Source organism: Hylobates moloch, unplaced genomic scaffold (assembly GCF_009828535.3).
Source record: "Hylobates moloch isolate HMO894 unplaced genomic scaffold, HMol_V3 SCAFFOLD_8, whole genome shotgun sequence".
Lineage (NCBI taxonomy): Eukaryota > Metazoa > Chordata > Mammalia > Primates > Hylobatidae > Hylobates > Hylobates moloch.
In genome coordinates this window covers 5,507,180-5,535,091 of record NW_026652283.1, presented here as the reverse complement: position 1 = coordinate 5,535,091, position 27,912 = coordinate 5,507,180, and the positions used below count along the sequence as shown (strand labels likewise).

The 27,912-nt window shown below is 43.5% G+C and overlaps 1 protein-coding gene and 1 pseudogene across 1 annotated transcript in view; one reads left to right on the top strand and one right to left on the bottom strand.

Moving 5' to 3' along the window:
* Positions 1 to 27,912, top strand: part of ANO2 (anoctamin 2) — a 355,270-nt gene that overhangs the window by 313,435 nt on the left and 13,923 nt on the right. The window contains exon 22 of the mRNA XM_058442076.1: positions 7,182 to 7,327. Within this exon, the coding sequence (XP_058298059.1) occupies positions 7,182 to 7,327 (146 nt within the window). The remainder of the gene's footprint in view (positions 1 to 7,181; positions 7,328 to 27,912) is intronic.
* LOC116472568 (dynein light chain roadblock-type 1-like) lies at positions 22,707 to 23,152 on the bottom strand (annotated as a pseudogene).

Below are 27,912 nucleotides of genomic sequence, written 5' to 3'. Positions count from 1 at the left end.
CCAAGGGAGATACATATTCATTTTAAAGGCCAGATTTTTTTTTTTTTTTAAATAGAGGCAAGTCTGGGAGTTAGATGGGTGATGGTGCTGGATAAGAATATTTGGGAATAAAAATGTAATAAGAATTTACAATTAAAAGATTTATCATCTTTAGTTGATCCTTTACTTCTGAAAGCAATTTTGTAAGATTCTTCCAAAGAAAATTTTTAAATGTTTTAGAGTGTCTAATTGACCCTTATTAGTAGGCCAGGTAGTCAGCTATAATTTATCTCTTTCTCTGAGGGTGCAGCATTCTCATTAGATTCTGTATGTGCGTGTGCACAAACATGCATGTGTGTGTGCATGTATGTGTATTAAAAAAATAACGTAATTTTGATGGCCTTGAGAATCTTACAATCTAGCAGGCTTCTTGAATTAGAACATTGCTTCCCACTCTTCAGCCGTTTTTAAATCAACTTTTAAATTTCCCCCCATTATCTATGCAAACAGCTATTTGCATATTAGTTTCCTCCAAACCAACTTGCTTTGTAATTAAAATCCGAACATTTCTGAAATTGGAAAACTATCACCATCAGTTTCCATAAATAGGAAATAATGTGAAAAGAAATACAACGAAAACAAACCATTATTAAACAATCAATGACGTTATTTCCTCTCCAAGGCTTTCTGACTAAGATCCGCCTTCTCTTTGTAAAAAATGAGAGTGCAAGCCTTGGGAGTTGTCAAAGGCATACCAGTAGCGGGCCAAAGATTTTTTTTCTTGATGGTAATGAGAGAGACTGAACAAGAGCAGCAAAGAAAATAACTAAATAACTCCTTCCCAAGGGCCTCTAATGAGATGCAAGGCCAAGTGCGGGATCTTCCAAAGGCTCACATGAGCTGCCACGTCTACTTCTGGCAGGTGCCCCAGGCAGGACCACCGTGGAAGCCCCACTCTCTGTCCAGGCATCTTCCATCAGGCAGCAGCTGCCCCCACTATTGCTAGGCCTGGCTTAGAGACCCTGGAGATGGGAAACAAAATGCTTCAAAGGGAGGCAGTAAAATGGGGTCACTGAGCACTTGAAAGGCAGCTCTGTGACTAATGCCATGATAATAGATAAAACTTGGTTGCATGATCTGGCTTTGGATGGTCCCCACTCACACAACCCCAGGCTCTTGGGGCCTGACACAGTTGTGGCCGATGCTTCCCAGAGAGGATCGGATGGTTTTAAACATTATGGGCCCCAGGATGATGTTCATATGCATCTCCTTCTGAGATTACTTCATACATGGGGAGCAGCGTGGCTGAATCTGATCTTGTGGTATTTATTATCTGAATCCATGGTTGGGAATTTCCCTCCTCCCCTCCCTGCACCTTGCCTTTCCCATATATGTTCGTGCAAAATAGACTTTGGATCCAAACTGCATAATGCCCCCAAAACACATGCCACACCACAGCCCAACTCTTTGCTATAATTCCATCTCAAGTTTAGCTCCAGTCCACATCGAAGCCAAATTGGAAATGGGCTGTTCTCATTCAGAGAGATGGGTTTCTGGTGAAAGGGTAAATGCCACCTTTTTCATGTGCCACGTTCTTTCCTGGGCATGCTTTGAGACAGACAGAGCAGATAGACAGATCAATACTTTCACGGTCAAAATGTCTCGCCATCTCTATTCTGACTAAAAGCTTCAGATCATATCCAAAAATAGCTGTTAAATATACCCCTGGACACAGCTAGTAAGATTTCATAAACTTTCTGCTTTCTTTTTGTAAATGTGATAAATGTTATATTTCCAGACATAAAACAGTCTCTCTTTAAAGCTGCCACAGGAGGGAGGTCTGTGTTCTCCTCAAATACAGTGGAATCTGGCCATAAATCAGAAGTTTAAGGAACAAATTTGAACCTTGTCAGGTATCAGGAAAAGGAATAGGAATACACAGCTTAGAGGTCGATGTGTTCCTCATCTTTGGTCATTTAGGGCTAGGTTCTGCCTTCTTTATTTAATGAGGCTAAAGATCTGTGGAGCCAGGTCTGTAGGGACCTGTCCAGGGCCCAGATTCCTGCTGCAGGGAGACCCAAGGTGTGTCAGACACTCACCATGCTCCTGGGGTGACCCTGTGAGGCACAGGCAGAGGGAAAGCTCTGAGCCTTCCGGAAAGAGTTTCTGAGACTTGTCATTAAAAAGGGACGGAAAAATAGCAAATAAAAAAAAAAAAAAGAACAGCAAGGGGGTAACATCAAAGGAGTTATTTTAATGAGCGAGTGCATCATACGGTCGGAATCATAATCTGAAGTTTTCCAAAAGCCCATCTGTATGTTATACAACTTCCAGGATTCCTGTTAAATTCTGCTCTGGAGGGACTTTCTTTATTATTATTTTTTTAATGGTCACTGAGATATCCAGGAGGAAATCTGGGAATGATAAATTCACAGGACTATTTGTGGATATTTTCCCCTGCATTTGTTTTGACCTACCCATACTCTACGGGACTTTGACCACAAAGCCCCTCCCATAGCCCCTGTGTCTTCCCTTGCCTTTGCCACACAGTCTTACAGTCGCCTTCTGTTCCCATGACTCTCCTTCCTTGTCTCTGAAGGCTCTTTTCCCTCTACCCCATCCCATAACTTTTCTGACGCACGCTCTAGCCATAGTTGGCATTGCTCATTCCTAGGGCTTCCGCCGCTGTCTCCACGATGATTCTCAGATCTCCATCAGTCCCAGATTGTTCCAGGGCTCTAGGCACAGATATGCAGTTGCCTGCTGGACATCTCTACTTAGTTGTCTCATGGGTTTCTCCATTTAGACATGGCAAGAACAACTCCTCCTTCTCCTCCTCCATATCCTCATCAAAACTGCCTCTTACGTTGTGTTCTCTGTCATAGCAATTGGCACCACCATCTACACACATGCCGTAAGACCGTGAGAATCATCGCTGATTCCTCATGGTCCTTCCCTTCTGTGTACAATCCACCATCCACTTTTTAATTCTACCTCTTATGCATGTCTCAAATATATCTACTTCCCTTCATGTCCGTTGCTATCACCCCAGACTCTGCTACCATAATCTCTCGCCTGAACCACTGCATAATATGGCGTACAAGGTCTTTGATGCCATGAGCCTACACTATGTTTCAAGACTTACCTTTCCTCATTTTCTTGATTGTACTCTATGCTGCAAGCACTTTGCATTCCCTTCAGTCCTATGAGCCATTTTCACATTTGCCTTAGGCCGTTGCATAAATAATCCTCCCTGCCTAGAATAACCTCTTTGCCCCTCACACTCTCTCTACCTTTCTCTCTTTCTTCTTCTACCATCTTTCATTATTTAGTCTTAAATAATAAGAGTAAACTATTTATTTAATAAATTAATTTAATAAGTTAAAGTAGTTTACACATCTCTTCCTCAAAGAGAACTTCGCTGCCTTAGGCCAGGTTAGGACTCTATTTTATGTTCTCATAATCACCTAAACTTCTCCCTTTATAACACTCTTATATTGGTCACTCTTGTTTTATTGGTCATTATTGGTCACTCTTGTTTAAATGTCCCCATTGCCAGTGAGATTACTTCATCAAACACATCACATGTCTTATTAGTCACATTTTTTTTTTCCTGGAGATGATTTCTAGGAATCCTCTGTTCCCCCGTGCAAACTGGAGCTGCTCATTCGCTAGACCTTCTATAGAGCTATCAATCTGAGTTAGCTTCAATACCTTCTTTCTTTTATGGAGTTTCTGTTTGCTGGATTCTGTATGTTTTCTTCCTTGCTTTATATCCTTGGTTGGTGAAATTCATCCTCCAGGAGCTTCATGAGAATGGATGCATGCATAGAAAGTTCATTTTTTTGAAACCTTGCATACTTAAAAGTGTCTTTAGTCTGTCTTTGACTTTCATGTATACTTTGCTGGGTATAGGAGTCTATGCTGAAAATTGTTTGCCTTCTGAATGTAAATACATTTCCACAGAGTCTTCTAGTGTCAAGGGCTGATCTGGAGAATTGTAACCTATTTTTGATTCCCAATTATTTGTAGAGGATCTATGTTTGTTTCTCTGGATCTGGAAGCTTTTAGAATCCTTTTCATCATTCCTAGAGTTCTGAAATCTCATGACGATATGTTTTGCTGGAGGCTTTTTTTTCACCATTATGCTGAGTGGGTCCTTCCAATCAGAAAATGCATGTCCTTCACCTCTGGGACATTTTCTTATATTTCTTTTGTACTTTCTTCCCCACCATTTTCTCTATCTTTTCTTTCTGATTAAGTGTTGGAGTTTCAGGCCGGGTGTGGTGGTTCATGCTTGTAATCCTTGTACTTTGGGAGGCCCAAGTGGGTGGATCATGTGATCCCAGGAGTTCAAGACCAGCATGGGCAACATGGTGAAACGCTGTCTTTACTAAAAATACAAAAAATATTAGCTGGACCTGGTGGTGCATGCTTGTAGTCCTAGCTACTTGGGAAGCTGAGGTGGGATGATAGCTTGAGTCTGGGAGACAGAGGTTGCAGTGAGCTGAAATCACACCACTGCACCCCATCCTGGGCTATGGAGCAAAACTCCTATTTCAAAAAAAAAAGAGTTACTAGATCAATTAATTTTTTAATCTTTTCTTTCCTATTGTCCATTTCTATGTTTGTTCTACTTTTTTTCCGAGAGATAGTATTGATTTTTATCTTTCTGTCATTTTATTGAATTTATTTTGGATCTAGATTTTTCTTGATTCATTTTTCTCTTCAGAATAAACTTCTTGCTCCTGTTGGTATTGGGAAGTGCTAGTCACCTAGGCAACATGTGTACAGAGACACTGGTGTCTACTATTCCTTAAGCAGAGCTTTGACCAGTCACCACCCCCTGCCGTGGGCATAACTGGTGCCTCCAACTCCTGAGCCTTTCTGAGATTTTATAGCATGCGTTGGCTTGTTTCTCTCTACCATCTTCCACTGTGAACAGTTGATATCAGCCACACAGCTTTGCTGACTCCCTCATACACTGTCCATCTTCCAAGATATTCATCAACATTCCTCACACACTACTATATTCATGACTATGTTCATTAATTTGTGGTTTTATACATTTTTTAATTCATTCATTGTTATTTTAGTGGCATTTCAGAAGTGGATAAATATATGTTTATATTCAATTTTCTGTGTATAATCAAAACCACTAATTCTTTACTAAAGATTTGAACAGGTCATCTGATTACTGTTCCTGGAGGAGAAGTCTCACTTAGAGTTCTGGTTCTAGACTTCCCTCACTTTCCTTTCTTCTTTTCTTCTCTCTCTCTCTTTGATTTTTCCTGCATCCTCTCCTTCTGTTCTGATTCACAGACAGGATCACAACCAGCCCACATATTTAGCTTCAGAATCTGTAGGCTCCATCTAGTTTTTTTTTCCATTTTTTATTATCACAGAATTATTGCTTACTTTTTTCTTAGAAATTTTTTACTATGAAATTTTTCTTATGAAATTCTAAAGAATTTCAGCTCACTCTTTAAATCCTTCTGTGATAAAGATGATAATAGGGACAATGATAGATATATTTGTCTATCTTTATTTATCTTGATAAATGTCTATCAGAGCATGTATCTTGGTACATGCTCTTAACATGTATCGAGCTCTAAATGAAGCATGCTGTATAGATTATGTCTTTTAACTCACCCTATGGGCAAATTAATATGTATTTCTCCATTTTAAAGATAAGAAAACTAAAGAGTATAGAGTTGTAATAACTTGCCCATGGACATATAGTTGGTGGGTTGTGAAATCTGGTTTTATACAGTTTCTGACACCAAAGATGAGACTTTTATCCACTATGCTCTACTACGTCCTCTTGATGGGAAATGATATTAGACCAGAAAATGATCAAAACATTATTTTGAACTTTTAGATTTTCATTAGTTGTTAGAGACACTTTGAAACAAGGATGGGATGCCTAACCATACTAGGAGTGCTCCCTGGAAATATCTACACAGGGGTTGGGTGGTCTTGGGTGAAGAATGTTGGGGGACATGGGGAGGTTCCTACATCCAAATGAAGCATGGACTTCAAAATCCCATTTAAACACTTCAAGTCTTTGATTCTTACCATTTTACTGTCTCCCAACTATCAGGTTGCTGCTTAAAGTAATTGCAGTTTTTGCCATTAAAAAGTAATTGCAAAAACTGCAATTCCATTCCCTATACATTGTGCGTCAATGGGAAGTATGAAATAACTCCACCCTAAGGTGTATTTTAGCATTCGATATTAAAAATAATAATAGGTATCATCTATTCAATGCTATGTCCAGATATTGTGCTAAGGACTGTATAAACATTGTTTCACTTAATTCTTATTTCAACCCTGAGAAATTGGGCCATTATTATCATTCTAGACCAAAAAAATCCTGAATGCGGTTGTCTTAGTCTGCTCAGGCTGCTGTAACAAAATGCCATAGGCTTAACTGACAGAAATTTATTTTCTCATAGTTCTAGAGGCTGAAAGGTTCAAGATCAAAGTCCAAAAGGGTTGAATTTCTGATGAGGGCTCTTCTTACAGGTAGCTGTCTTTTCTCTGTGTCCTCAGATGGTCTTGAGATATCCCTTTCTCTCTTCCTCTACTCAGAAAGTCACCAATCCTATTGGATTAGGACCCCACCTTTTTGACCTCATTTAATCTAAATTACCTCCTAAAAGTCATATCTCCTAATACAGTCACATTGGGGATTAGAGCTTCAGCAAATGAATTTCAGCAGATGTCATTCAGTCCATAGCAGTGGTGGGCAATGTTTAGCTTGGCTTTAATGGAAAGATGATGCTATTAATGTTATTGAGACCTGAAAAATGTTTCAGCTAGGAGGAGAACACCCCTGTGATCCCCCATGAAGAGGGTGGATAGATCACCTGTTGGACAATAGGACTGGTGCCGTCTCAGCATTAGCGGGAAGGGCCAACTCTCTTGTTTCTTGTCAGACAGCAGGAAGAATTCAAAAGGTTTTTGGGGTTTGAAGAAACCTCATCCTTTGTGGAGGGAGTCTGCATGATCTTGATAAAGGACTTCCTCAGGTTGTCTTTAGGAGAAAAATAGTCTCTTTAGTGTCTCTCTTTCCTTACTTGTTTTTGGATCAGAGATGGCTTTAGTGTCAAAACTTTGTGTTCTTTTTCTTTTTTCTATCTACAAAACCAACCCTGTTCTCCAGAGGCATTTTGCAACTTAATTCATTTCTTTTCCAGGAAGCTAAAGAAACTATTTCGAAAGCTGAAAGATGAGACTGAAGCCAGAGAGACTGACTCTGCCCATTCGAAACATCCAGAGCAGTGGGACCTAGACTACAGCTTGGAGCCATACACAGGACTGACTCCGGAGTACATGGAAATGAGTGAGAACCCATGGTCCTGCCTTCCACTGGGGGCAGGTTCAGACAAGGGGTCTGTGGGGTTGAAGGGGAAAGGTAGGGGATTGGGGAAAATGACTGGGACAGCCTCTGCTTCTTCATGAGCTTCATGGCTATTCAGTGTTCCCTTCAGTGCCACATGAAAGTTGAGAAGAATGGGGCAGAAAGAGACCTGGAAGGAGAACCTGGAGCAGCTCAGTCCACAGTTTGGTGGCTAGTTCTAGGATGATGTTCTCTTTTCCTTGTGACTCCTCTCCTCATCTATAAACTAAAGTTCAATCTCTCAGGCCCCTTCCCATGATTTCTATTATTGATAAAGCTGAAAGGGAAATAGTGCAATCTGAAATTTAAGAATATGGTTTCCATGAAAGTCTTCCTTCGTAGAAAGTATGCGATGACACTTGGGTCAAGGATATCTACATTTTGACTTGGAGAATATATAAGAGAGTCCCCTACTTTGATCAGATAAGGGTGGATAAGATGAAAGCTTTTTAACAAAAAGTTGGGTCTATTTCGGTAGGGAGTGAGAGGTGTATTTCTAGTTGCAGAACCTCTAGTTGTTTTGGATAAGGCTTGAAGGCAGGAGCACACATAGTACAGGCTGGTGGAACACAATCATTTTAGATGTGGCTTGGAAGCCATGAGTTCTTTATTATGAGAAGGGTCCTAACTTAGGCCAGCTGCCTTTGCACTCTTGGCTACTTGACTATAATCCTGATCTTCTATTGGGTTGGATGTTTGAGAAGCCTCTTTCCAAGACTTGGGGCTAATGAATTAAAAGCATAGGATACCAAAGATCAAGAGCTTAGGTATAAGACGAGCGCAGTGGCTCATGCGTGTCATCCCAGCACTTTGGGAGGCAGAGGCGGGTGGATTACCTGAGGTCAGGAGTTTGAGATCAGTCTGGCCAACATGGTGAAACTCCATCTCTACTAAAAATACAAAAATTAGCCAGGAATGGTGGCAGGCGCCTGTAATCCCAGCAACTTGGGAGGCTGAGGCATGAGAATTGCTTGAGCCTGGGAGACGCAGCTTACAGTGAGCTGAGATTGCGTCAGTCTACTCCAGCCTGGCCAACAGAGTGAGAGTCTGTCTCAAAAATAAATAAAGATCTTAGCTATAATATCTAAACATTCTAAACATTTACTCAATGGGCAACCATCAATAAGATCCATCAAAAAAAATCAATGTTTAATTCAGTACTTAGTATCATTGCACCTATCATTGTGTTTGCACATGGCTCCTGCTCCCTTCACCTAGTCACTTGTAGCAGAGGGCCGTCAGTACCTTTTTGTGCACAGGATACCTCACTCATCATTTCTAATGGGCATTCCTCCTATTCTGTTATAAGAAATTGCATGTGTTTGTTAGCAGTGGAGTAATGGGCAGGGTCTAGATCAGATGGCCATGAAAATGTTGTCCTAGCCCTGGGATGTCTACAATTCTAGGCAAAGCCTCAATTTTGTAATCTGAAACAACTCACCAGAGAAGAAACAATCATTATATCTGCTTCAGAAACAATAGGTAAAGAAAATATCAAGACCTGGTTTAAGGAAACGTGTAGCCCCTTTATGCTTTTCATGTTTGGCTAAGAGCTAGCTCTAATCCCTCTCTGATGCTGTATTTACACAAAGGTGATTGCTCATATTTCAGATGCCATTCTACATCTGCCATTCTCTCACCCAGAATGAAAGAAAGTGCTGCCAGAGATTGGGACTTCCATTTGGGAAAGGGCTTACATTAGGAACCCCTGAGATCTATCTGTCTGCCTCCACCCTCTGACGCCAGTGGTCCCACTTCCGCCGCCACCAATTAGCTGTGTGGGTTTCACATGCTTGTCAGCCTGTCTGTTCAGCTATTTCAAAGCTTCCTCTTTTGAGAGATTAGAGCAGAGACTCTAAAGTTTTCTAGTTTATGTGTATAGAGGTGTTCGTAATAGCAAAGAATACATTCCACCTGAATGCTCATCAATGATAGGCTGGGTAAAGAAAACGTAGTACACTGTGGACTACCATGCAGCCGTGAAAAAGAATGAGTTCATGTTCTTTGAAGGAACATGGATGGAGATGGAGGCCATTATCTTTAGCATACTAATGCAGGAACAGAAAACCAAATACTGGATGTTTTCACTTATAAGTGGAAGCTAAACCATGAGAACACATGGACACACACAGGGGAACAACACACACTGGGGCCCATCAGAGGGTGGAGGATGAGAAGAGGGAGAGGATCAGGAAAAAGAACTAATGGGTACTAGGTTTAACACCTGGGTGATGAAATAATCTGTACAACAAACCCCGATGACACAAGTTTACCTATGTGACAAACCTGCATTTGCACCCATGAACTTAAAAGTTAAAAGAGAGAAATAAAACATTAAAATACAACAAAGAGGAGCAGAGACCCTCGAACCATACTTCCTGGGCTCAAATCCCAGCTTTTGACCAACTAGCTGGGTAACCCTGTGTAAGTTATCCACTTACCCTTATCAAGACCGCTATGTGTTTCGATTTGCTTGCCTATTAAAAAAAGTTAATAATATCCACCTCATAGGATTGTTGTGAGTAGTGAATGAATTAGTATCTGAATAGAAGAGGGTCTTAGTGCTTAGTGCTAATACAGTGCTTAGAAGAGGGCCTAACACATACAAAAGCTGTGTATTAAGTGTCCAGTGTTATTCCTCTTAATGGTCTTGAAGCCTGAGGAAGGCAGAGTTAGGGAAATACACTCTACTTTGTCAGGGCTGTGCCACTGAATACACATCTACCATGTTATTATGTGTTTAAACTTGGGTGCTTACCAAGAAATGAGATGAGTGAAAAAACAAATAAAGAACTAGAAGATTTACTTGGTGACTTCGGAAGGAATTCACACCAAGATTGTAGAGAGTGAGATTCAGACCATAGACTGAAAGACCAGAAACAAAAACAAACCCCAAACCCCACAACTTAAAGTGAATAAAACAATCTTATACCTGGAATCTTGAAAACAGAAAAGAAGAGAACATGTCTCCCAAATCCAACCTTTTTTTTTTTTAAACCATTTTGGTGCTATTTCTTAGACCCTTTTTGTATGTACATGAATTTAAAAATAAAATTGTGATCATACTCACACATTTATTTATTTTTTATTTCCCATGATATGGATGAATATTTTAAGTTATCACATAACATTCAAAATGAATAGCTGTGTAATAATCCCTTTAATAAGCGTGCCATAGTTCACTTGCCTATCTTCCAGTGAAGGCTTATTTAACAATTCTCCCTATTTTAATCCTCTATCTTTGTCGCTCAGGCTGATCTTGAGCTCCTGGCCTCAAGCAATCTTCCTGCCTCGGCCTCCCAAAGTGCTGGGTTTATAAGATAGTGCATATAATCTTTTACTTATATTATTATTTCACCCAGATAGATTCACATAGGTGTGATTAGGTATGGTCATTGTATGACCAAATTGCTTTCTGAAAGAACAAGAACAATTCACCCAGGCATGGGCAATATATGAGAATACCCTTTCAGTGAGTATAAATCACTTAATATCCTGAATCCTGAAGTCATGTGATATGAAAGAATTATCAGTGTATAGGAAGCTTGGGATTCCCAGCCCTCTACGCCGCCCCATTCCACGTTGTTGACCTGAATATTCTAGACTCATCCTTAGCTTAGTTTTACACGGTGCTTCCTCTAGGAAGTCTTCCCAGCTCAAGCCCCAGTTCCTCTGGAGAGAAATCATCATTTGTTTCTGTCCTAGTATTGTGTTTGGTACACATGCTGATGGCATCTTACTGAATTATGGTAGCATTGCTTACATATATGTTCTTCAACAGAGCCAGTCAAGGGGTGACTCTAAAGGGCAGTGGGTAGGGACCATGGCTTATTCATCTTCACAGCCTCCAGAGTCTAGCACATTTCCTGGCATATAACAGACACTCCAGGCCAGGTGCAGTGGCTCATGCTTATAAACCCAGCACTTTGGGAGGCCGAGACAGGAGGATTGCTTGAGGCCAGGAGCTCAAGATCAGCTTGAGCAACATAATGAGACCCTGTCTCTACAAAAAGGAAAGAAAAGAAAAGAAAAAAAACAGTAGAGTGTAGTGTTGTACACCTATAGTCCTAGCTACTTGGGAGGCTGAGGTGGGAGGATTGCTTGAGCCCAGGAGTCTGAGGCTGCAGTGAGCTATGATTGTGCCACTGCACACTCCAGCCTAGGTGACAGAGTGACACCCCATCTCTAAAAAAAAAACAAAAACAGAACTCAAACACTCGATATGTCTGATACACAAAGATGAGGGAATGAATGAATGCATGCATTAATTAATGAGAAAAGGTTTCTTGACAGAGTTAACGCTATAATAATAACTTTACAAGACAAGTAAAGGATTTACATTTTCAAAGCAGGGCTTAATTGATGGTGAACTACCGATATTCTGAAGAGGTTTCCAGCTGTAGGTGGGAGGTTGATTGAGTAATCCCAAGATCTCTTCTGATTCTGGAGATCTACATGTAGATGATAAGAACAGAGAAGAGCATTCCAAGGAAAAGGACTGGCAAGTGCAGCGAGTCTCCTGGCCATGAGTGACTGTTGTTGTTGTTTTGTTTTGACACAGGGTCTTGCTACGTCACCCAGGCTGGAGTGCAGTGGCACCATCATGGGTCACTGCAGCCTGGACCTCCCAGGTTCAAGTGACCCTCTCACCTCAGCCTCCCTAGCAACTGGCACTACAGGCATGCACCGCCAAACCCAGCTAATTTGTTTGATTTTTTGTAGCTGTGAGGTTTCACTATGTTGCCCAGGCTGGTCTCTAACTCCAGAACTCAAGCAATCCTCCCACCTTGGCCTCTGAAATTGCTGGGAGTACAGGCATGAGCCACCACACCCGGCCACGAGTAACTGTTGACAAGGAAAAGCAAATGGTAGTTTTGAGGTATGGAGGGTTCAGATACAGACCTGGGATTAGTGGAGAACCCTGAAGACCAGATAGGTTTACATTTCACATCAGACCATACGGAGTAGTTGTAAAGTCTTGGCCAATGTGGTGACTGTATACTCTTTGCTTGGGAAATTGGGCAGCAAGTGCAGAGGAGGGATAGTAAGGCTCAGGAGGAAAAGAGAAAACACAGGTGCAAGAATTCATTTATCAATTCATTCGTCAAACATTTATTAAGCACCTAGAGGGAGGAGCAAGTCTGGAGACCAGGACAGTCTCTTCAGCAATTCAGGTTGTTCCTGATATTATTGATTGAGTCAACAATTCAGTTGATATCGATGCAATCTTATCTGGAAGAGGAATCATACAGGGATTTTTCAAGCTGGATTGGCTCACAGAATTCTTTAGTCCATTTTGCTATGACTTTCAATCTTAAGAGATGTGTTTTAGAGGCATGGTTATTTTATTTCATATTTTATTAAGTCTGAGGACAACGTTTTCTGGATTAGGTTTCGTTCATCTCTTTTATCTCTGGACTATCCTGTTAATCCTTTAAGGACATACTTTTTCTCAAGTACAAAGACTGGGCTGCAGAATAACCCTCATTAAAGTTCATCAAGCAGCTAAGTGTGGTTAGGGGTGGGTGCTGCTGTTAAACCACTGGGCTTTCAAACCTAACCCTGCTGCATGCTAGCTACATGACTCTGGTTTTGAGGCTTAAAGTCAGCCATGTCCAATTCTCCCATCTGAAAAGTAGGTTTGATGATAATAGCACCTACCTCATAGGACTATTCTGGGAATCAGTTGATGCATGTAGAGTGGTAAACAGTGCTTCCACATTAGACTGTCAATGAACATTGGCCACCGTTGTTATTGTCCAGAGTTCAGTTTCTCTCAAATCTATAAAGTTTTTGACTCAAAACAGTTTGAAGCTCCTGAATATAGTGATCTCTGGAGGTTCTTCCTATACCATCAGTGTAGGCTGTGCCCTAATGGTTAAAGAATGAGGGTACCAGACCCCAAGGCATACCTAAGAATCAGAAGCCTGAGCTCTAAACACTCCAAGATGTTTGTCCTTTCAGTAAACTCTAAGCCCTCAGGGCTCTATGGACAAGTCTGGACTCTCAAATGGGCTGTTTTTGTCATCTGTTTATCTAAAACCCACAAGCTTTTGTTCCTCTAGTCATCCAAAAAATAATCGCTATTATAATCCTGCCTCAGGAATTCAATTATCTCCCTTGGAGCCTTCCCCCAGCTTCTTAAATGCAACCACAATTTTGAGGCCCTTGGGCTATTACTGTGGGTGATGAGATGAATTTCTTCTGTCATTCATTCACACAGTCATGAGAGCAGATCTTATTTTTCTTGGTCATGAGCTTATATCCTGTCAAACCCTCACAGAAAGGGAAGTGCATCCGTGATTGCATGTTTACTTATTCATTTATTTGGAGTAAAAGCCAGATAATTATTTTGAAAGGCAGAGGCCCCCAGCCTCTCCTGCTCTCTGGAAGTGTGCACCAAGGCCTGTAGAAATCACCACGCCAGGGAAATGCATAGGGCAGGTTCCTCTCGGAGGCCAGACGTTAAAGCTCTTGCGGCCGTGTTCAAGTTGTCTCCTGAAATGGCAAGCCTGAGCTCTGGGTTCAGGAGGAACATCTGTGGACTCTTAACCTCCATGGCTACTTTCTGACTTTGCATCAACCCTAGAGTGTCTATTTGTGGGTACTTACCTCACTGACTTTGCCTCTACTGAGAATTTTGGATTCTTATTTGAACCCTCACCATTTCTCCTTGGAGTTACTGGAAATGCATCCTAAGTTGACTCCCTGCTTCTTTTTTCACTCCTTCTATCTTTCCTTCTTGCTTTTTAGAACGGCTTTTAAAAATGCAAACCACACTGTATTCATTTTTCTACTTAAAATCCTTCAATGCTACTGACTTCTCTTCAGATAAAGTTCACGCGCCCAGTGCAGCAGATGAGGACATCCCAGGCTGGCTCTTGTTTTGCATCTTCCTGCAGGCCCGCATGTGTGTATCTGGTTATCTCACACTCTCATGTCCAATTTGCCTGTGCCATGTTGCCTACCCGTGACTGCTTGCTGAGTGTTGCAGGCTCAGACACATTTGCTCTTGGCACCATTTTCTCATTCTCCCATCGTCAGTTTTTCTCTTCCCCTCTTCTCCTGTACCTGCACCCTTTCAAAAATGAGAGTGCTTTGGGGACAGGGACAATATCTTATTCCTCTCTAGTCACAACACTCAGCATGGGTACTAGAACCTGATAACTCAATGAAATAATTATTAAATGAATGGCCTCTTAAGTCTTTTTCCTTCATTGGTAGAGAAATAGAAGTCCCGCTTCTCTTGATTCAGTGACCTGTGGGCCACCTTCTTCACCATGGACATATTTATGTAATTTTTAATGTGCAATAATTTTAGTCTCCTAAGACCAAAGTGAACCATGTTTATTATCAGAGTTTCCCTCAAAGAAAAGTCACCTCTGATTTTAATTTATTCCTTTCCTTTCCCTTAAGGGGTCAAGTCATTAGTGTTCGTGGACAGGGTGAGATGATCTCTTTCAGACTTGGCTCTTACCTCAACTCCAAGGCCACATCCCTCCCTCTGCAGTGATCCCCTTCCTACCCTCCCCCGGGGCAGTGCTGTGGTGTTTGCACTGCTGCCAGGCACTGGGACACGGAGACAACAGACATACCTGTGCCTTCCAGAGTTTCAGGGTCTGGTGTGAGAGAGAGATGTGTGAAGGAGCTCAGGGAACTTCACCCCAAAGTATGACTCCCTGGCATAGTAAGTATTTTGATTTAAAGATCCTAGAGATGAATAATGCTGAAGGAGATTTTCCCCCTATGTATATAAAGACCAGTGAGACCCACGAAGGAGAACAATCTCTCCCACCCTTCTTTCAATCCTCTACTTCTCTCAACACACAGGCTGAATTTCCCTTAGCTGCCTAGAAGTCTGGATCTACTAAAGAAAAGAACAATTATTTCCAATCCCTTCCCTGAGTTTTCATGAACTGAACCTACATCGCAGGAAAGAAGACTAAAGTCGGTCAACAAACCTGGACAGACTTTTCTCAAAAATCATTGTCTGCTCTGCAGACTCAATAGACTTTGCCCCAAACCATTGCATGTTCTTTAAGCCCATGACATTCCCCTGAAATCACTTACTATCCGCCTAAAATCATCCGCACTTCCCACACCCTTTCCCCTAAGAAGCAGGATATGCAAGCACCTGTACTACATTAGGATACTGGGCAATCACTCTGTGATTTTCCCCGTGTGCATAGCAGTAATAAATTGGGAGTTTTTGTTTTGTTTTGAGACAGTTTCACTCTTGTTGCCCAGGCTGAAGTGCAGTGGCGCAATCTTGGCTCACTGCAACCTCCGCCTCCCAGGTTCAAGCAATTCTCCTGCCTCAGCCTCCCGAGTAGTTGTGATTATAGGCATTCCCACCACGCCCTGCTAATTTTTTGTATTTTTAGTAGAGACGGGGTTTCACCATGACCAGGTCTTGAACTCCTGACCTCAGGTGATCTGCCCGACTTGGCCTCCCAAAGTGCTGGGATTACAGGCATGAGCTACCATGCCTGGCCGCTAGTTTTTTTCTCTTGTTAATCTGCCTTATCGTGAGTTGATTTTTCAGCAGACCTTCCCAGGACAAAGGGGAAATACCATTGGCCCCCATATGGGCAAACAGACAGTTACAAGAAAGTACCTACTGTTCTAGAAGGCAGTTCACCTAGTGGTGCTTGCTGCAGAGGCTAGGTCTTTGCAGCTTCCGGTTGACCAGCAGAGAGGTGTTCTCGAAGATCGCCTGCTCTCCTCATTCTTTTGGCCTTCTCTTTGGGTTTTAGAAACCACCTACTGAGGCCAAGCAAACTCTGAACTGGATGCAGGAGGCTCTTCTCCCACTTACTGCCTCAGGCTTGTCTCGAGACTTCAGACAAGGCAGGGAAGGGCCCAGATGAGAATCCCTTTCGGGGAAACATTTCTAAGCCTTTCTGCCTGCAGGCTTCGTACCCTTGACTGTTTTCTGAGTTCTTTGCCACATTAATGGCCCCACCATCCTCCAGGCCCCTGGCTGAGAAATCTAACATCACTGCTCATTCTCCGTTCCATCTCCATATGTCTCCCATCCAGTGGGCTTGCTGTGTCGACGATCTTTCCTCTAGAGCTGGGGTGTCCAATCTTCTGGCTTCCCTGGGCCACATTGGAAGAAGAAGAATTGTCTTGGGCCACACATAAAATATAGTAATACTAACGATAGCTGATGAGCTAAAAAATGTTGCAAAAAAAAAATCTCATAAAGTTTAAGAAAGTTTATGAATTTGTGTTGAGCCACATTTAAAGCTGTCCTGGGCCGTATGTGGCCCATGGGCCAGGGGTTGGACAAGCTTGCTTTAGAGTATCTTAGGAATCTGCTGTGTCTGCTCTGCCTCTTCCCTGGTGCTTTTTCTTTTCTTTTCTTTTCTTTTTTTTTTTTAAACTACATCCTCAACACAGCCACTTGCAGCCACCACCGTCTCGCCACTGCCTCATTTATTCCTTCTGAGGTGTAGTGTTGGTCATATCCCTCCAGTGTCCAAAAACCATCAGGGTTCCCGTGCTCCTAGCGAGGCCCTCCCGGAGCATCCTTCCCCTTTATTTAATCCTAGGTCCTTCTCCATGTCCTGTGGTCCAGGAAAGTGAATCCTCCGCATCCTACAGCTCCCTTCTGCCCTGCCTGTCCTGAGTGCTCTCCCGGCCCTGGACTTGCCCGCGCCTTCTCATGCATACATCCAAAGCCAGCTCTCGTGTCACCTGCTCCTTACCACCTCCCCCTTCCCCCTGTCCCACAGGATTTCAGACACGCTGTCTCCTAAAATAGAGATGCCTTTGGTAATTAATTTCCCAAGGGCCGATTCTTCAAATTGCAGGGCCTTGCCCAGCACCCCCTCTAGAGCATAAGCACTAAAAACATACTGGGTAAGCTTGTAAGGGGGGTAACTGAATAAATGAGTGTATCATTTATGTCTTCAGCTTTCTCTTATCTAGGCTAACAGAATCTCACTTTCTAGTGATGCTGAGCCACAGTCAATTCTCATTTATTTATGGGCTGATAATCCAGCGAGTGGATTATCAAGAGAGGTGGTTATCCTTATTTCTCTTTCTCCCCTTCCTCCTTCCCTGTCTCCCTCTCCTACCACCCCTTTTCTTCCTCTGCCTCCTCCCCTCCCCCATCCCAGGCCTATTAAGCACTCCTTTCTAGCCAGTAAGCCAGGGAAATAAGAGAAGGTGTAATGTGAACCCACCCGTGCAGTTCAGAGATAGCAGCAGCTCTGAGAACTAGCTTGGTGGGAGAGAAGACTGAAGTCCACAGCAGATGTCAAAACTTCGTTGGGGGCAATAGTTTCTGCCATCTCCATGGACAACTAAGACTTGGCGGTAGTCACCATATCATTACTTCTGATTTCTCTGCACCCTTGTCTTTGAAGTAAAAGCCCCTTCACATCTGCTGCCTCTTTTATCTTTAGATGATCATTGTAGGCAGAGCGAGCATTTCTCCTTCCCATGTTCCCAGGGTGTCAGGTGAGACTTGGGTGCAAATCCAGCTCTGCTTCTATCTAGCAGTGTGGCCTTGGGCATGACGTCATATAATCTCCCTGGCTTCCCTTTTTTCCTGGAAATTATAGGGAATTAGACCAGAGAATGAGTTTTTCCCTGCAGTGATGCAACCCAGTGGTCTGTGGTCAAAACCAATTGTGCAGAGTGTCACAAGTAATGCAGTACTGCCAATGTTTTAGAAATACAAGGTAGCTGGGCACAGTGGCTCACGCTTGTAATCCCAGCACTTTGGGAGGCCGAGGCAGGCGGATCACGAGGTCAGGAGATCGAGACCACGGTGAAACCCCGTCTCTACTAAAAATACAAAAAAATTAGCCGGGCGTGGTGGCGGGCGCCTGTAGTCCCAGCTACTCGGAGAGGCTGAGGCAGGAGAATGGCGGGAACCCGGGAGGCGGAGCTTGCAGTGAGCCGAGATTGCGCCACTGCACTCCAGCCTGGGCGACAGAGCGAGACTCCGTCTCAAAAAAAAAAAAAAAAAAAAAAAGAAATACAAGGTAAAACAGAGTCAGTGCCACCCTCACTTTCTTAGATTTCTAGATGTTTTTTGAGGAAGCGACGTTTCAGCATACACAAATGGAAGTGCAGGTCATCATTTTTCATTGAGTGTCTTGACAGGAATAATAAGTTTCAGACCATGAGACCAACTGACCTTCAGGGTGCCTTCCAGTGATGACGTCATAGTTCATACATCCTAGTTGAACAATGCACCTCAAAGCCAAGAGGCCCAGGGTGATGTGAGTTGCCTAAGGTCACCCAGATGACTAGTGGAATTGAGGCTAGAGCCCCTTTCCAGACCATTCCATGGGAGACTTTCTTCAAGACCTATAGGAACTTTGGCTTCTGTGGAAGGATGGAATGAAGTGAGGTTTCCTCCTTCCTTCCCAACAGGCTAGACCTCCCCAATTCCAGAAGGGCCCATGTCTTGGACTTTGAACAAAAATGAGAGCAATGAAACTAAAGCTGCCCACCGCCTCTGTTGTGCTTGACATAGTGATCCCTGGCCCAGCTCTCAGCTGTCAGCCTCTTTCCCTGAGATCCCCAGGACCACCCATGCAGACAGGAAGTGCGCTGAGCCCACTCCAGGCCTGTCAGTAGGAATGGTGGGGCAGGTCATCAACGGAGGGAGGCAGCAGGGGGAGATGTATTATATTTACATTTTTCTAAATTGAGCTGGAACCTGGGCTGGGGCCCAGCAGGCTTGGGGGAGGGGCCGTGAGGTGAAGGGAGGCTAGGATCAGCCTGAGGAGGGGCGTGGGGGTGGGGAGCCCCTCGGGCCTGTGGGTGTGGGGATGGGCTGGCTCCAGACAAAGGGAAACCTGAGAGTGAGGGATTAAGCTGGGGAAACCTGGGAGGGGAGCAGCGGGCTTTCGAGGGAATCTCCAATATCAAACCTCTTCCTGAAGGGCTTACTAAGAAGGACTTCAGGAATCGTCTCCCACTCCCCCATCTCGGAGGGGAAGAAAGAAAACTGGCCCAGGAGTTGGCCATGACTTTAATCATCACTGTCCCCTACCCCAAAACGGGGCTTCAAAGCTCCATTGCCGCAGGCCCCTCACAGCCCTGTCGTGGGGTTTTCCTCAGGGCCTGATGAGAGGAAATTCTTCATCTGCTTTAAGAGCTGCAAGCTTAAGTTCTCTGGACACTTGCAGCCATTTGACTTTTCCTTCTGAGCAGAAAGATGTAGGCCCAACTTTAATCCCGTAAGAGTTTAGTGACAAGTCCCAAAAGAATCTCTTGGTAAAGTTTTATCACCGTTCCATTCAGATAAATAAATGATGTGATTGTCAGTTCTTCTCACCTGAAGACCAATGGCCTAGGGTCATGATACTCACTAAATTGTGATGGAAGTTTCTTGAGGGTGAGATTTTGTCTTATTGATTCATAGCACTTAACCACAAGGCCTGGCGTACAGTAAGTGCTCTGTGAATGTTTTCTTAAGAAGGAAGAATGAAAGAAGTGATCCTGTAGTGAGGACCTTCTGGGCCGGGTGGGTGTGGGGACGGGCTGTCATTTGGACTCTGCAGACGTTACCTTTCATGAAAACTCTCCAGACATCCTTGTGATACTGATTTAGTTGGGACAACCTACTCCACCCCTTGCAGTGCAAAGTCTCCTTATTTTGAAGTGCTAGTGATTAGGGAATGCTGTCATCCATAGAGCAGGTCTCCTATAGCAGCATCAATTGATGTTATACAATTATCTGGATAGTTCAGGAAAACTACCCCATATATTAGACAACTACTGCTATGATAATGCTTTATAGCAAATACTCCAAAGTCCCGGTGACTTGAAACAGAGACAGAGAATCAAAAACAATGCAAATGACAGGCTCTGGTACTGAGTTCCCTGCCTGACAATTATCAGGTGAAAGTGGCCACATATTAAAGGAGCAGAATGGCCTGAGCTTCAGATGGAGGGATAACTTAGGTGACACCACATTCTTTTCAACTCTGATATTCTTTGGTCATGGATGGTAAAGACTGCAATGGGTAATTTCCAAATTTGCAACAGAGGCTGGATATAAGTGATCAAATTTTCTAGAATACCTGAGAAACCATCAGCACTGAGGCCCACATATTCTGTCACAAAGAACTCCAAGTGTGTGTGCTACAAGTCAATTGCTCAGAGAACCAGGAAATTCCTTTCCCTGGGCCATCCTGTTTACACACCCTGAGTCATTCCACTGGATAATGAGGCTCCTGCCATCTTCTCCAAATGGCATTTAAACACAATTGAGGCAGCATCCAGGGGCTGGCTTCAGCATATCTGGGAAGTAGGTTGAGTTCCAGGTCATTTCTCTCCTTTTGCTGCTGATGCATACATTGTTTGGTGTTATCTGCACTAGACTCCATCCCCATGCATACTTAAGAAAAAAGGCAAAAGTGTATCTGGATACCACAGCCCTCAGTGTACCACAGAAGGCTTCTGGGATGCAGAAGATGCCTAGTCAGTGCTTAAGGAGGGAGGGAAGCAATGGAGGGAAGGCCGTCTTTTAGTTTAAAACTGATGAAGAACTGTACTGCTGCCCCATTTCTCTTCTTGCTCTAACAACCAGGAAGCTCAGAGTAAACATTACTGCTCAAACATAGCTGCATTGTGGTTCCCCAAGTTTGCTTACTTGTTTTGTTCCCTTTTCTGTGCTCTTTATTTCCTTTTTCTAAAATCCTATAAACCTAATTTTATTTTCATTTTGTTCACTTTTGCACAAACCCTTTGGGAAGAGGTAGAGGAAAAAGAATAAAGCAAAGAAAGGTCCTCAGTAATGATTCATTGCTTGGGAACTTCATTCCAATCATGACTGGTTTCATTGCCCTTCGAACTCACGCACTACATTACCACAGTCCGGATGAGAGGATGGAGGGATGGGAGGAAGGATGAATGAATAATTGTCCTTCACACTCCCGTCTTGCAGGTGGATAATATAAACAAGAGTGAGAAAGTCAGGTCATTCATTTGTTCTTTCAGTAAATATTTACTGGAAGTTCACCAGTCTGTCCTCCAGGAAGTGAATCAGTAGATCTTGCCAACTCAAGTCTCCCTAGCTTTGGTGTGGGGCTGGAGAAAAAGCAGGGACTGAGTCTCATTTAAACACAAAGAAATGAAGAAAACTCGGAGCCAAATGTGCCTTGCTGATCTGTCCCAGCATTGCATTGCTTTGCATGCAGTAAACTCTTAATACCTAAGCCATGAATTCAAGCCTGTCCCTTCCTGTTATGACTTCCCAGGCTTTTTGAATCAGGCCTGATCCATTGTGTAAACCCCCAGATGACTCCATGCAGACCAAAAGGGAATTCCACATATTGTCCTTATTTCCTAAGTAGTTTTTTGTGAATTTGGATCAGTGAATTTGCAGGAATGACCTTAACTACCAAACATATAGCAAATCTTCATATGCCTCTTCTACTTGTTCTTCACGTGGAGCCCAGTGATGAATGGTGCAAAGCCTCCATGGGTCTGCTGGTGGCAGTCAATTACCTCTGCCCAGCACTCTACAGCACCGTTAATGCTGGCATTTTGTTCTCACCACATGAGGCTGTCAAGGATTGTTTGCATGCCCATCTTCCCCATAACATACTCTGAGCCCTTGGAAGGTTGCCACAGTAATCTGCTGATCTTTGTATTTAGCAATGCACATGGTCTCCAGTATATAGAATGTGCTCAATAAATGCTTGCTGCATGAATGCATGAGTGAGTGGATGGTGAGTGATGGACGTTGAGAACTCTCTTATGTTTCTGTCAAGTCTTCACCATTTTTCAAAGCAATGGAGGCCCGTGCTGAGGATCTATAATAGCTCATGCCTTTTCTTCTCACTGTCTTTTCCTATTTATGTGTTCAGTCGACACTTGCAATTCTTTTTATGCCCGATGTTGTCAGCCCAAAGCATAGTTGGCTTCCCTTGCTCTTGGGAAAAGGGGATCCCTGGGCACAGCCTTAAAATATGGGCTGATGAAATAAACAGTGATGACCTTCCCCTGCTGTGCTCTTACATAAGTATGTATTAATGGGCTGTTTCTAGCAGAATCTTTCACTTACTGCCTCCTGAGTGAGAAGACAAGCTCATACCAGTGTGTCCTTCCATGATTCCCTTGCACTGCTCATTAATGACTCATAAAAAGGAGGATTCTTTTTTTTTAAGCATTTCAGTTATTTTTAATTAAAGAGAAACAGCCTTCTCCAAGGGCCACAAAGTGAACTGAATGTCAGAAGGAAGCTGGGTGTGGGTTTCTCGCAAGCTCTTGCTCCAAAACCTGGTAGTGAGGAGAAAGGGCCCTCCTGGAGCTCTGGCGAAGGTTGGCGCATACAGGGGTCCCTTTGGCGGGGTAGGCAGGGCCGCCAGCCCACACATGGTCACTGGATTGGTTCGAGTGGGCTCTAAGGCAACTGCCACGTGCGTCTGTTGACATGATCGACATTAATATTCTTGCGCGGGGGAGTGGTCATTAAGGAATGACATAGGGAGCCAAGAGAGTGACTTATTCGTTTGGATTGTGAATCACAATCAGGAAATAGTCTTTATCTGGTGCAACCATAATTTCATTTTTCTTGGAGCAAATTCGAAGGAAGGTGAGATCGTTCTGGGGGTCATTTTCATACACGGTGCTCCGTGCCTTCAGGATGAAGCTGTGCATGAGGCTGGCGCACTGTATGGTGGTGAGGTTGACCATGGTGCTCTTGATGGGAATGCCATCTTTGTTCACCATGATGATATTCTGCACTCCCCTCTGGCCCTGAAATCACTTCAGTGTCTCCTCCACCTCTGGTATTTACAACCGATCTGGTAGTCCTGCTTTGCCAACACTCAAAAAGGAGAGTTCTTAAGCCCCCAATATTCAACTTCTTTAAGCAGACTGTGTTGCTTTTATTAAACAATAGAAAGCATTTTTTTTTAAAAAAAGCGATAATCATTTTCATTAGAATTGGACCCTCCTAACCGTTTTTACAACTTTTTTCAAAGTCTTCTGTGCATAGTGCATCAATGAGAATTGCGATGTAGAGGTGTTAATACTTCATGTCTACCTCTCTTTTCACCATCATCAAGTGCAGTGCTCTCAGGTCACACATTTTCATTTTTGACCTTGTGTGTGTGTGTGTGTGTGTGTGTGTGTGTGTTTCACAACTGGTGAAAATAAGGTCAGATTTATAAAACAGATAATCTTTGAGCATCTGCTATGTGATAGGCACCACAAAAGATGGTGAGCAAGGACTTGGAAAGAATCAAATAAGGCCCCTTGTCTCGAGGGGCTTTCCATCTAGGGAGCAGGTCAAATAAACAGAGAGGCACGTCAAGGCATTATGGGAGTGAGGATGAGAGATGCCCAAGGCACCCAGTTCCACTGCATGTGCTGGTGGGAAATGGAGGTGGAGGGGAGTCTTCATACAGAAGGTGAAGTTTGAGTTGAGCCTGAGAGATGAACAGCATCCCACTCAGCACACCAGAAGAGAAGGAAAATTACAGACAGTAGTGGCATGTACCAAGGCTCAAAAGTGTAGAACTCGTGATGAGTTTGGGGAAGTACAAATGGTTTTGGAATGGTTGGAAGGCAGGCGGAGTTGATCTCCAACATATTTGCTAAATATTTGCCCTTAACACAGAACATGGGTGGGGAGGAAATGGGTCTGGATATGTTCACCGAAAAATTTTAAATAAATGAGTAAAAAATCAGATTGTATTCCATCAAAATCTTCTCCACCAATCCTGGCAAGTCCGTTCTATTTTATCTACTATACTGTTTGTGTTCTCTAAACAGATTGTTTTGAAACTTCCTTGCTGAATGTTGTCTTGGTTAGTTTAACCCACTCCTCCTTGTTATTTTAACCTAAACTCAGGAAATCACTGATGCAGAAATGTCTCCAGCTTCAGGCAGTGTAGGGCTGATGGTTATTCTAGAAGATCCTTGGCTGCCGAAGGGTGAGAAGAAAAAACCAATGGGGTTCGCGTGGAGGAGTTTCCAGCCTTTGAGCTCAGCATTACTGGAGCATTTTACAACAGGCTTTATAAAGATCTGGTTGAAAATCAACTCGAAGTTTCCTCCCTAATTGGCTTGGCCAGGTTGAATCTGTTATTGGTCAGGCCGAGCTGGCTTCTATTATGCAGCGCATGGAGGATTTCCGGTGTTGCTCTTATCCTAATGGAGGCTTGCTGCTTTTAGAAACAAATCTTGGTGTTGGCAAAAGCCGGTATCATTGTATCCTCTGAAGTGAGCCCAGAAGGACTCCCATCTGATACAGCATTTTAGACCTTTGACTGAAAAGAGCGAGTCTTGGATTTGGAATTTGCATGCTAGAGAGTTATGGTTTTCTGTTTTATTCTCCCCCAAATAAAACAAAACTTCCTATTTGTTTCTGCCTCTTTGGGTTGAATCCTGGCAATGCTCAGGTTACCCAGTCTGAGCAGGCGACACCTGCAGCAATGGGACGTCTGCAGAGAGCGCCTATTCTTGGCCCAGGATACCGTGGAGTAACACCAGAGGAGGGGACAGCAGGATCTTGTCACTTCAGGTCCAGCATTGCTGAGCCCAGTCTCTTGAGACCATCCAGTGCCTAACATAGGGACTCACATGGTGAGGGGAAGGAGGAGGGACATTTTGTTATGGGGCTGGGGTAATTAACAGGAGCTGTTAGAGAGCATCCAGCCAGCACTGGAAGATGTTTGTGTTGACAGAAGAGGGACAACAGAGAGTCCACGTCTGGAGAGTTTGTGAAGGTAAAGAAGCAAACCAGCGGGGAAGCCCTAGAAGACAGCATTCATGTCTGCCTCTGGAGTTCATATGAAGAGAGAGGAGAAGTGGAGAGTCCCATTTTCCCTGTAACCCTGGAAGGAAGTTAGATTTCAGAGTACCACGTGCATGAATGTGGTGAGGGCATGCTGTGTACATTTGCAATCCCTCAGAAGTAAACTGTCCTTCTCCCTCCCCATCAGTCTCCTTGCCAAACCCTTGCGGAGGCTCTGGGGAGTTTGCACAGTTCTGCTGGAGGAAGTCACTCATGATAAGAACATTTGCCCTGCTGAACTGAGCTCATTAGAATCAAGAAGACCAGCTTATAACTCCATAAATACACATCCATCCATACACTGAAACACAGACATGCATTTTACAGGTTTTAGAATGCTAGTCTAACATCTGTTTTCCTTTCCTTGTTAATTCCATTCATCCCCACAGCCCCCTGGCCTTATCCCCATTGCTGACTCCAAAGTGAATTCCTCAGCAAAGCCTTATTTAAAAGATGAGAGAGATCCTGCATTTTGAACTGGCTCCCAGAGCTTGTTTTGGGGGATTTCTCCACCACCCTCCAATCCTTGTTGGCCAGCCAGCTAGTCAGGTGATCACTCTAAGGTCCCAACCTTGACAAATCTGTGTTTTTCGGTGCAGGTGTCTTGCTACCGACCAGCACCTGCCGGCCTCCTAGGGCCTGCGGGAACCTACTGGGCACCAAGGACAATGGCAGTGGACAGGGTTGAATCAGCAAGAGCAGCGCCCCACAACTGTGGGCTGAGCAAACTGCCAAATCAAAAGCAGTTGGGCTGGGGAAAGTTCCATGCCTGTTCCCTTTCCTGAAACTTCTATTGTGGTTGCTCTTATCCCTGTGTAGAAACAGAATTTTTTTCCCATTCGTGTCATGTTTTTTCATTCTTCATTTGAATATTCTAGACTCACAAAGCTTGTCTAAGACAATGCGGACCATAGCATCACAGCAAATCAGAGTTGGAGGCAATTTAAACAGGTCCCTTCAATGTATCAGTGAGGTTGCTGATGCCCATTGAAACAAACAGACTTGGCCAAAATCATACCTCTAGTTAGAAGCATATCCAGGTCTAGAAGTCGGGTCTCTCTCATTCAGTGCTTAAACCTTAAGTTTGTGTCTGTTTAGCATATAAGTATACAGTATACATTGCAGTCATCTGTACATGTTGATATTCCAATAAGAATAAAATTACACATAATAGATACCATTTATTAAACAGTTATTATGTATCCAACATTGTACATATTGTACATTGTACATATTTTGTATGTAATATCATTTACCCTTCTGGGAACCCTATTGGGTGGGTATTACTATTATCTTCAATTTACAGTTGAAGTACCTGAAGCACAGAAAAGTTTAATAATTTGCCTTTAGTATGTAGGGGAGTCCTAGTACGTTGTAACTTTCCTGGACTCTGGGTTGTGTTTCCATCAGCAAATATGTACTGAACCCCTAGAGGGGATGGAGGCCTTGCCTTCTCAGTGGGAAATAAAGATGTGTGAGCACGTCAATCACAAAAGCACACAGTGATGGCTGCAACAGAAGCCTGAACACAGGGTGGTGGGGTCCACAGGAGGGATGGGGCTTCACCAAGGAGGTGGCATTTGAGTGATCTCAGGGATGCATAGAAGCTTGCCAGCCAGAGTGGATGCTCGTGCACAAATCAGTGGAAGGAACTAATGTGGCAGGGGACAATTAGGAGGGTGAGAAGGCAGGACCGTGGTCATTGCTGGGGAGATGCTGGGAGATGAAGCTAGGGAGGCAGATTGGAGGCAGATTATAAAGCACCTGTATGCAGCGGTAGGGAATTTGGATTATATTCAGTGAACAGAGTGGAGCCAACAGGAATTTTTATAAGCAGGTAGATAACAGAATCAGATGACAGGGGCTGTGTGCTGGATAGACTGTAGCATCCTGGGAGACTGGTGACAAGAAACCCCGTCAGGAGGCTGTTGCAATGGTCCAGGTAGGGCTGGACTCTTTCCAGCTGTCTGATGGGCATGGGCAGTGCCACCATGCTTTTGCTCACACTGCTTCCATAGCTTAGAAGGTCTCTTTGAATTAATCCTCAAGAAAACTGCAAGTCCATCTTTCCAGACTGTGCTCAGGGACTCTGTATGGAGAACCCCTTCAGTTCCTGCCCTGAATAGATGTATGTTCCCCTCCATTTGGGCCTTCTCTATCACTAGTACATTCTTTATTCTCTCTTGGCACACATAAAACCTTGTTGCACATGTTTGCCTACATTTAACTCTCCCCTTTCAAACTCAGCTTCTTGCAGGGAAGACCAGACCTTTGCCTTCTTACATACTTGGTACAGGGCCTGACATTTATAAATGCTCTCCATAAATGCATGATGGATGAATAAACTTTCTATAAACAAAGGCAGTGACTGTAGACATGGAAAGCAGAGTCCAAATTTGGGAGGTGGTTTTTAAAGCTATATCGAGGGAAGGCAAACTGTGGCCCATGGGCCAAATCTAGCCACTTTATATATTGCTTTTGTAAATAAAGTTTTATTGGAACTCAGCCAAGCCCACTTGTTGATGTGCTGTCTATAGCTTCTTTTACTGTATAATGGCAGAGTTGAGTTGTTGTGACAAAACCATATGGCCTGCAAATCCAAAAATGTTTATTATGATCTGGCCTTTTACTAAAAAAGTTTACCAACCCCTGAGTTAGATCAGTAGGATTAGTGACTGGGGGGAAAGGGTGAAGGGAGGAATTAAGACTTTTTTTTCTTGTATCTCCCCACCATGCCTAATCCAGAGCT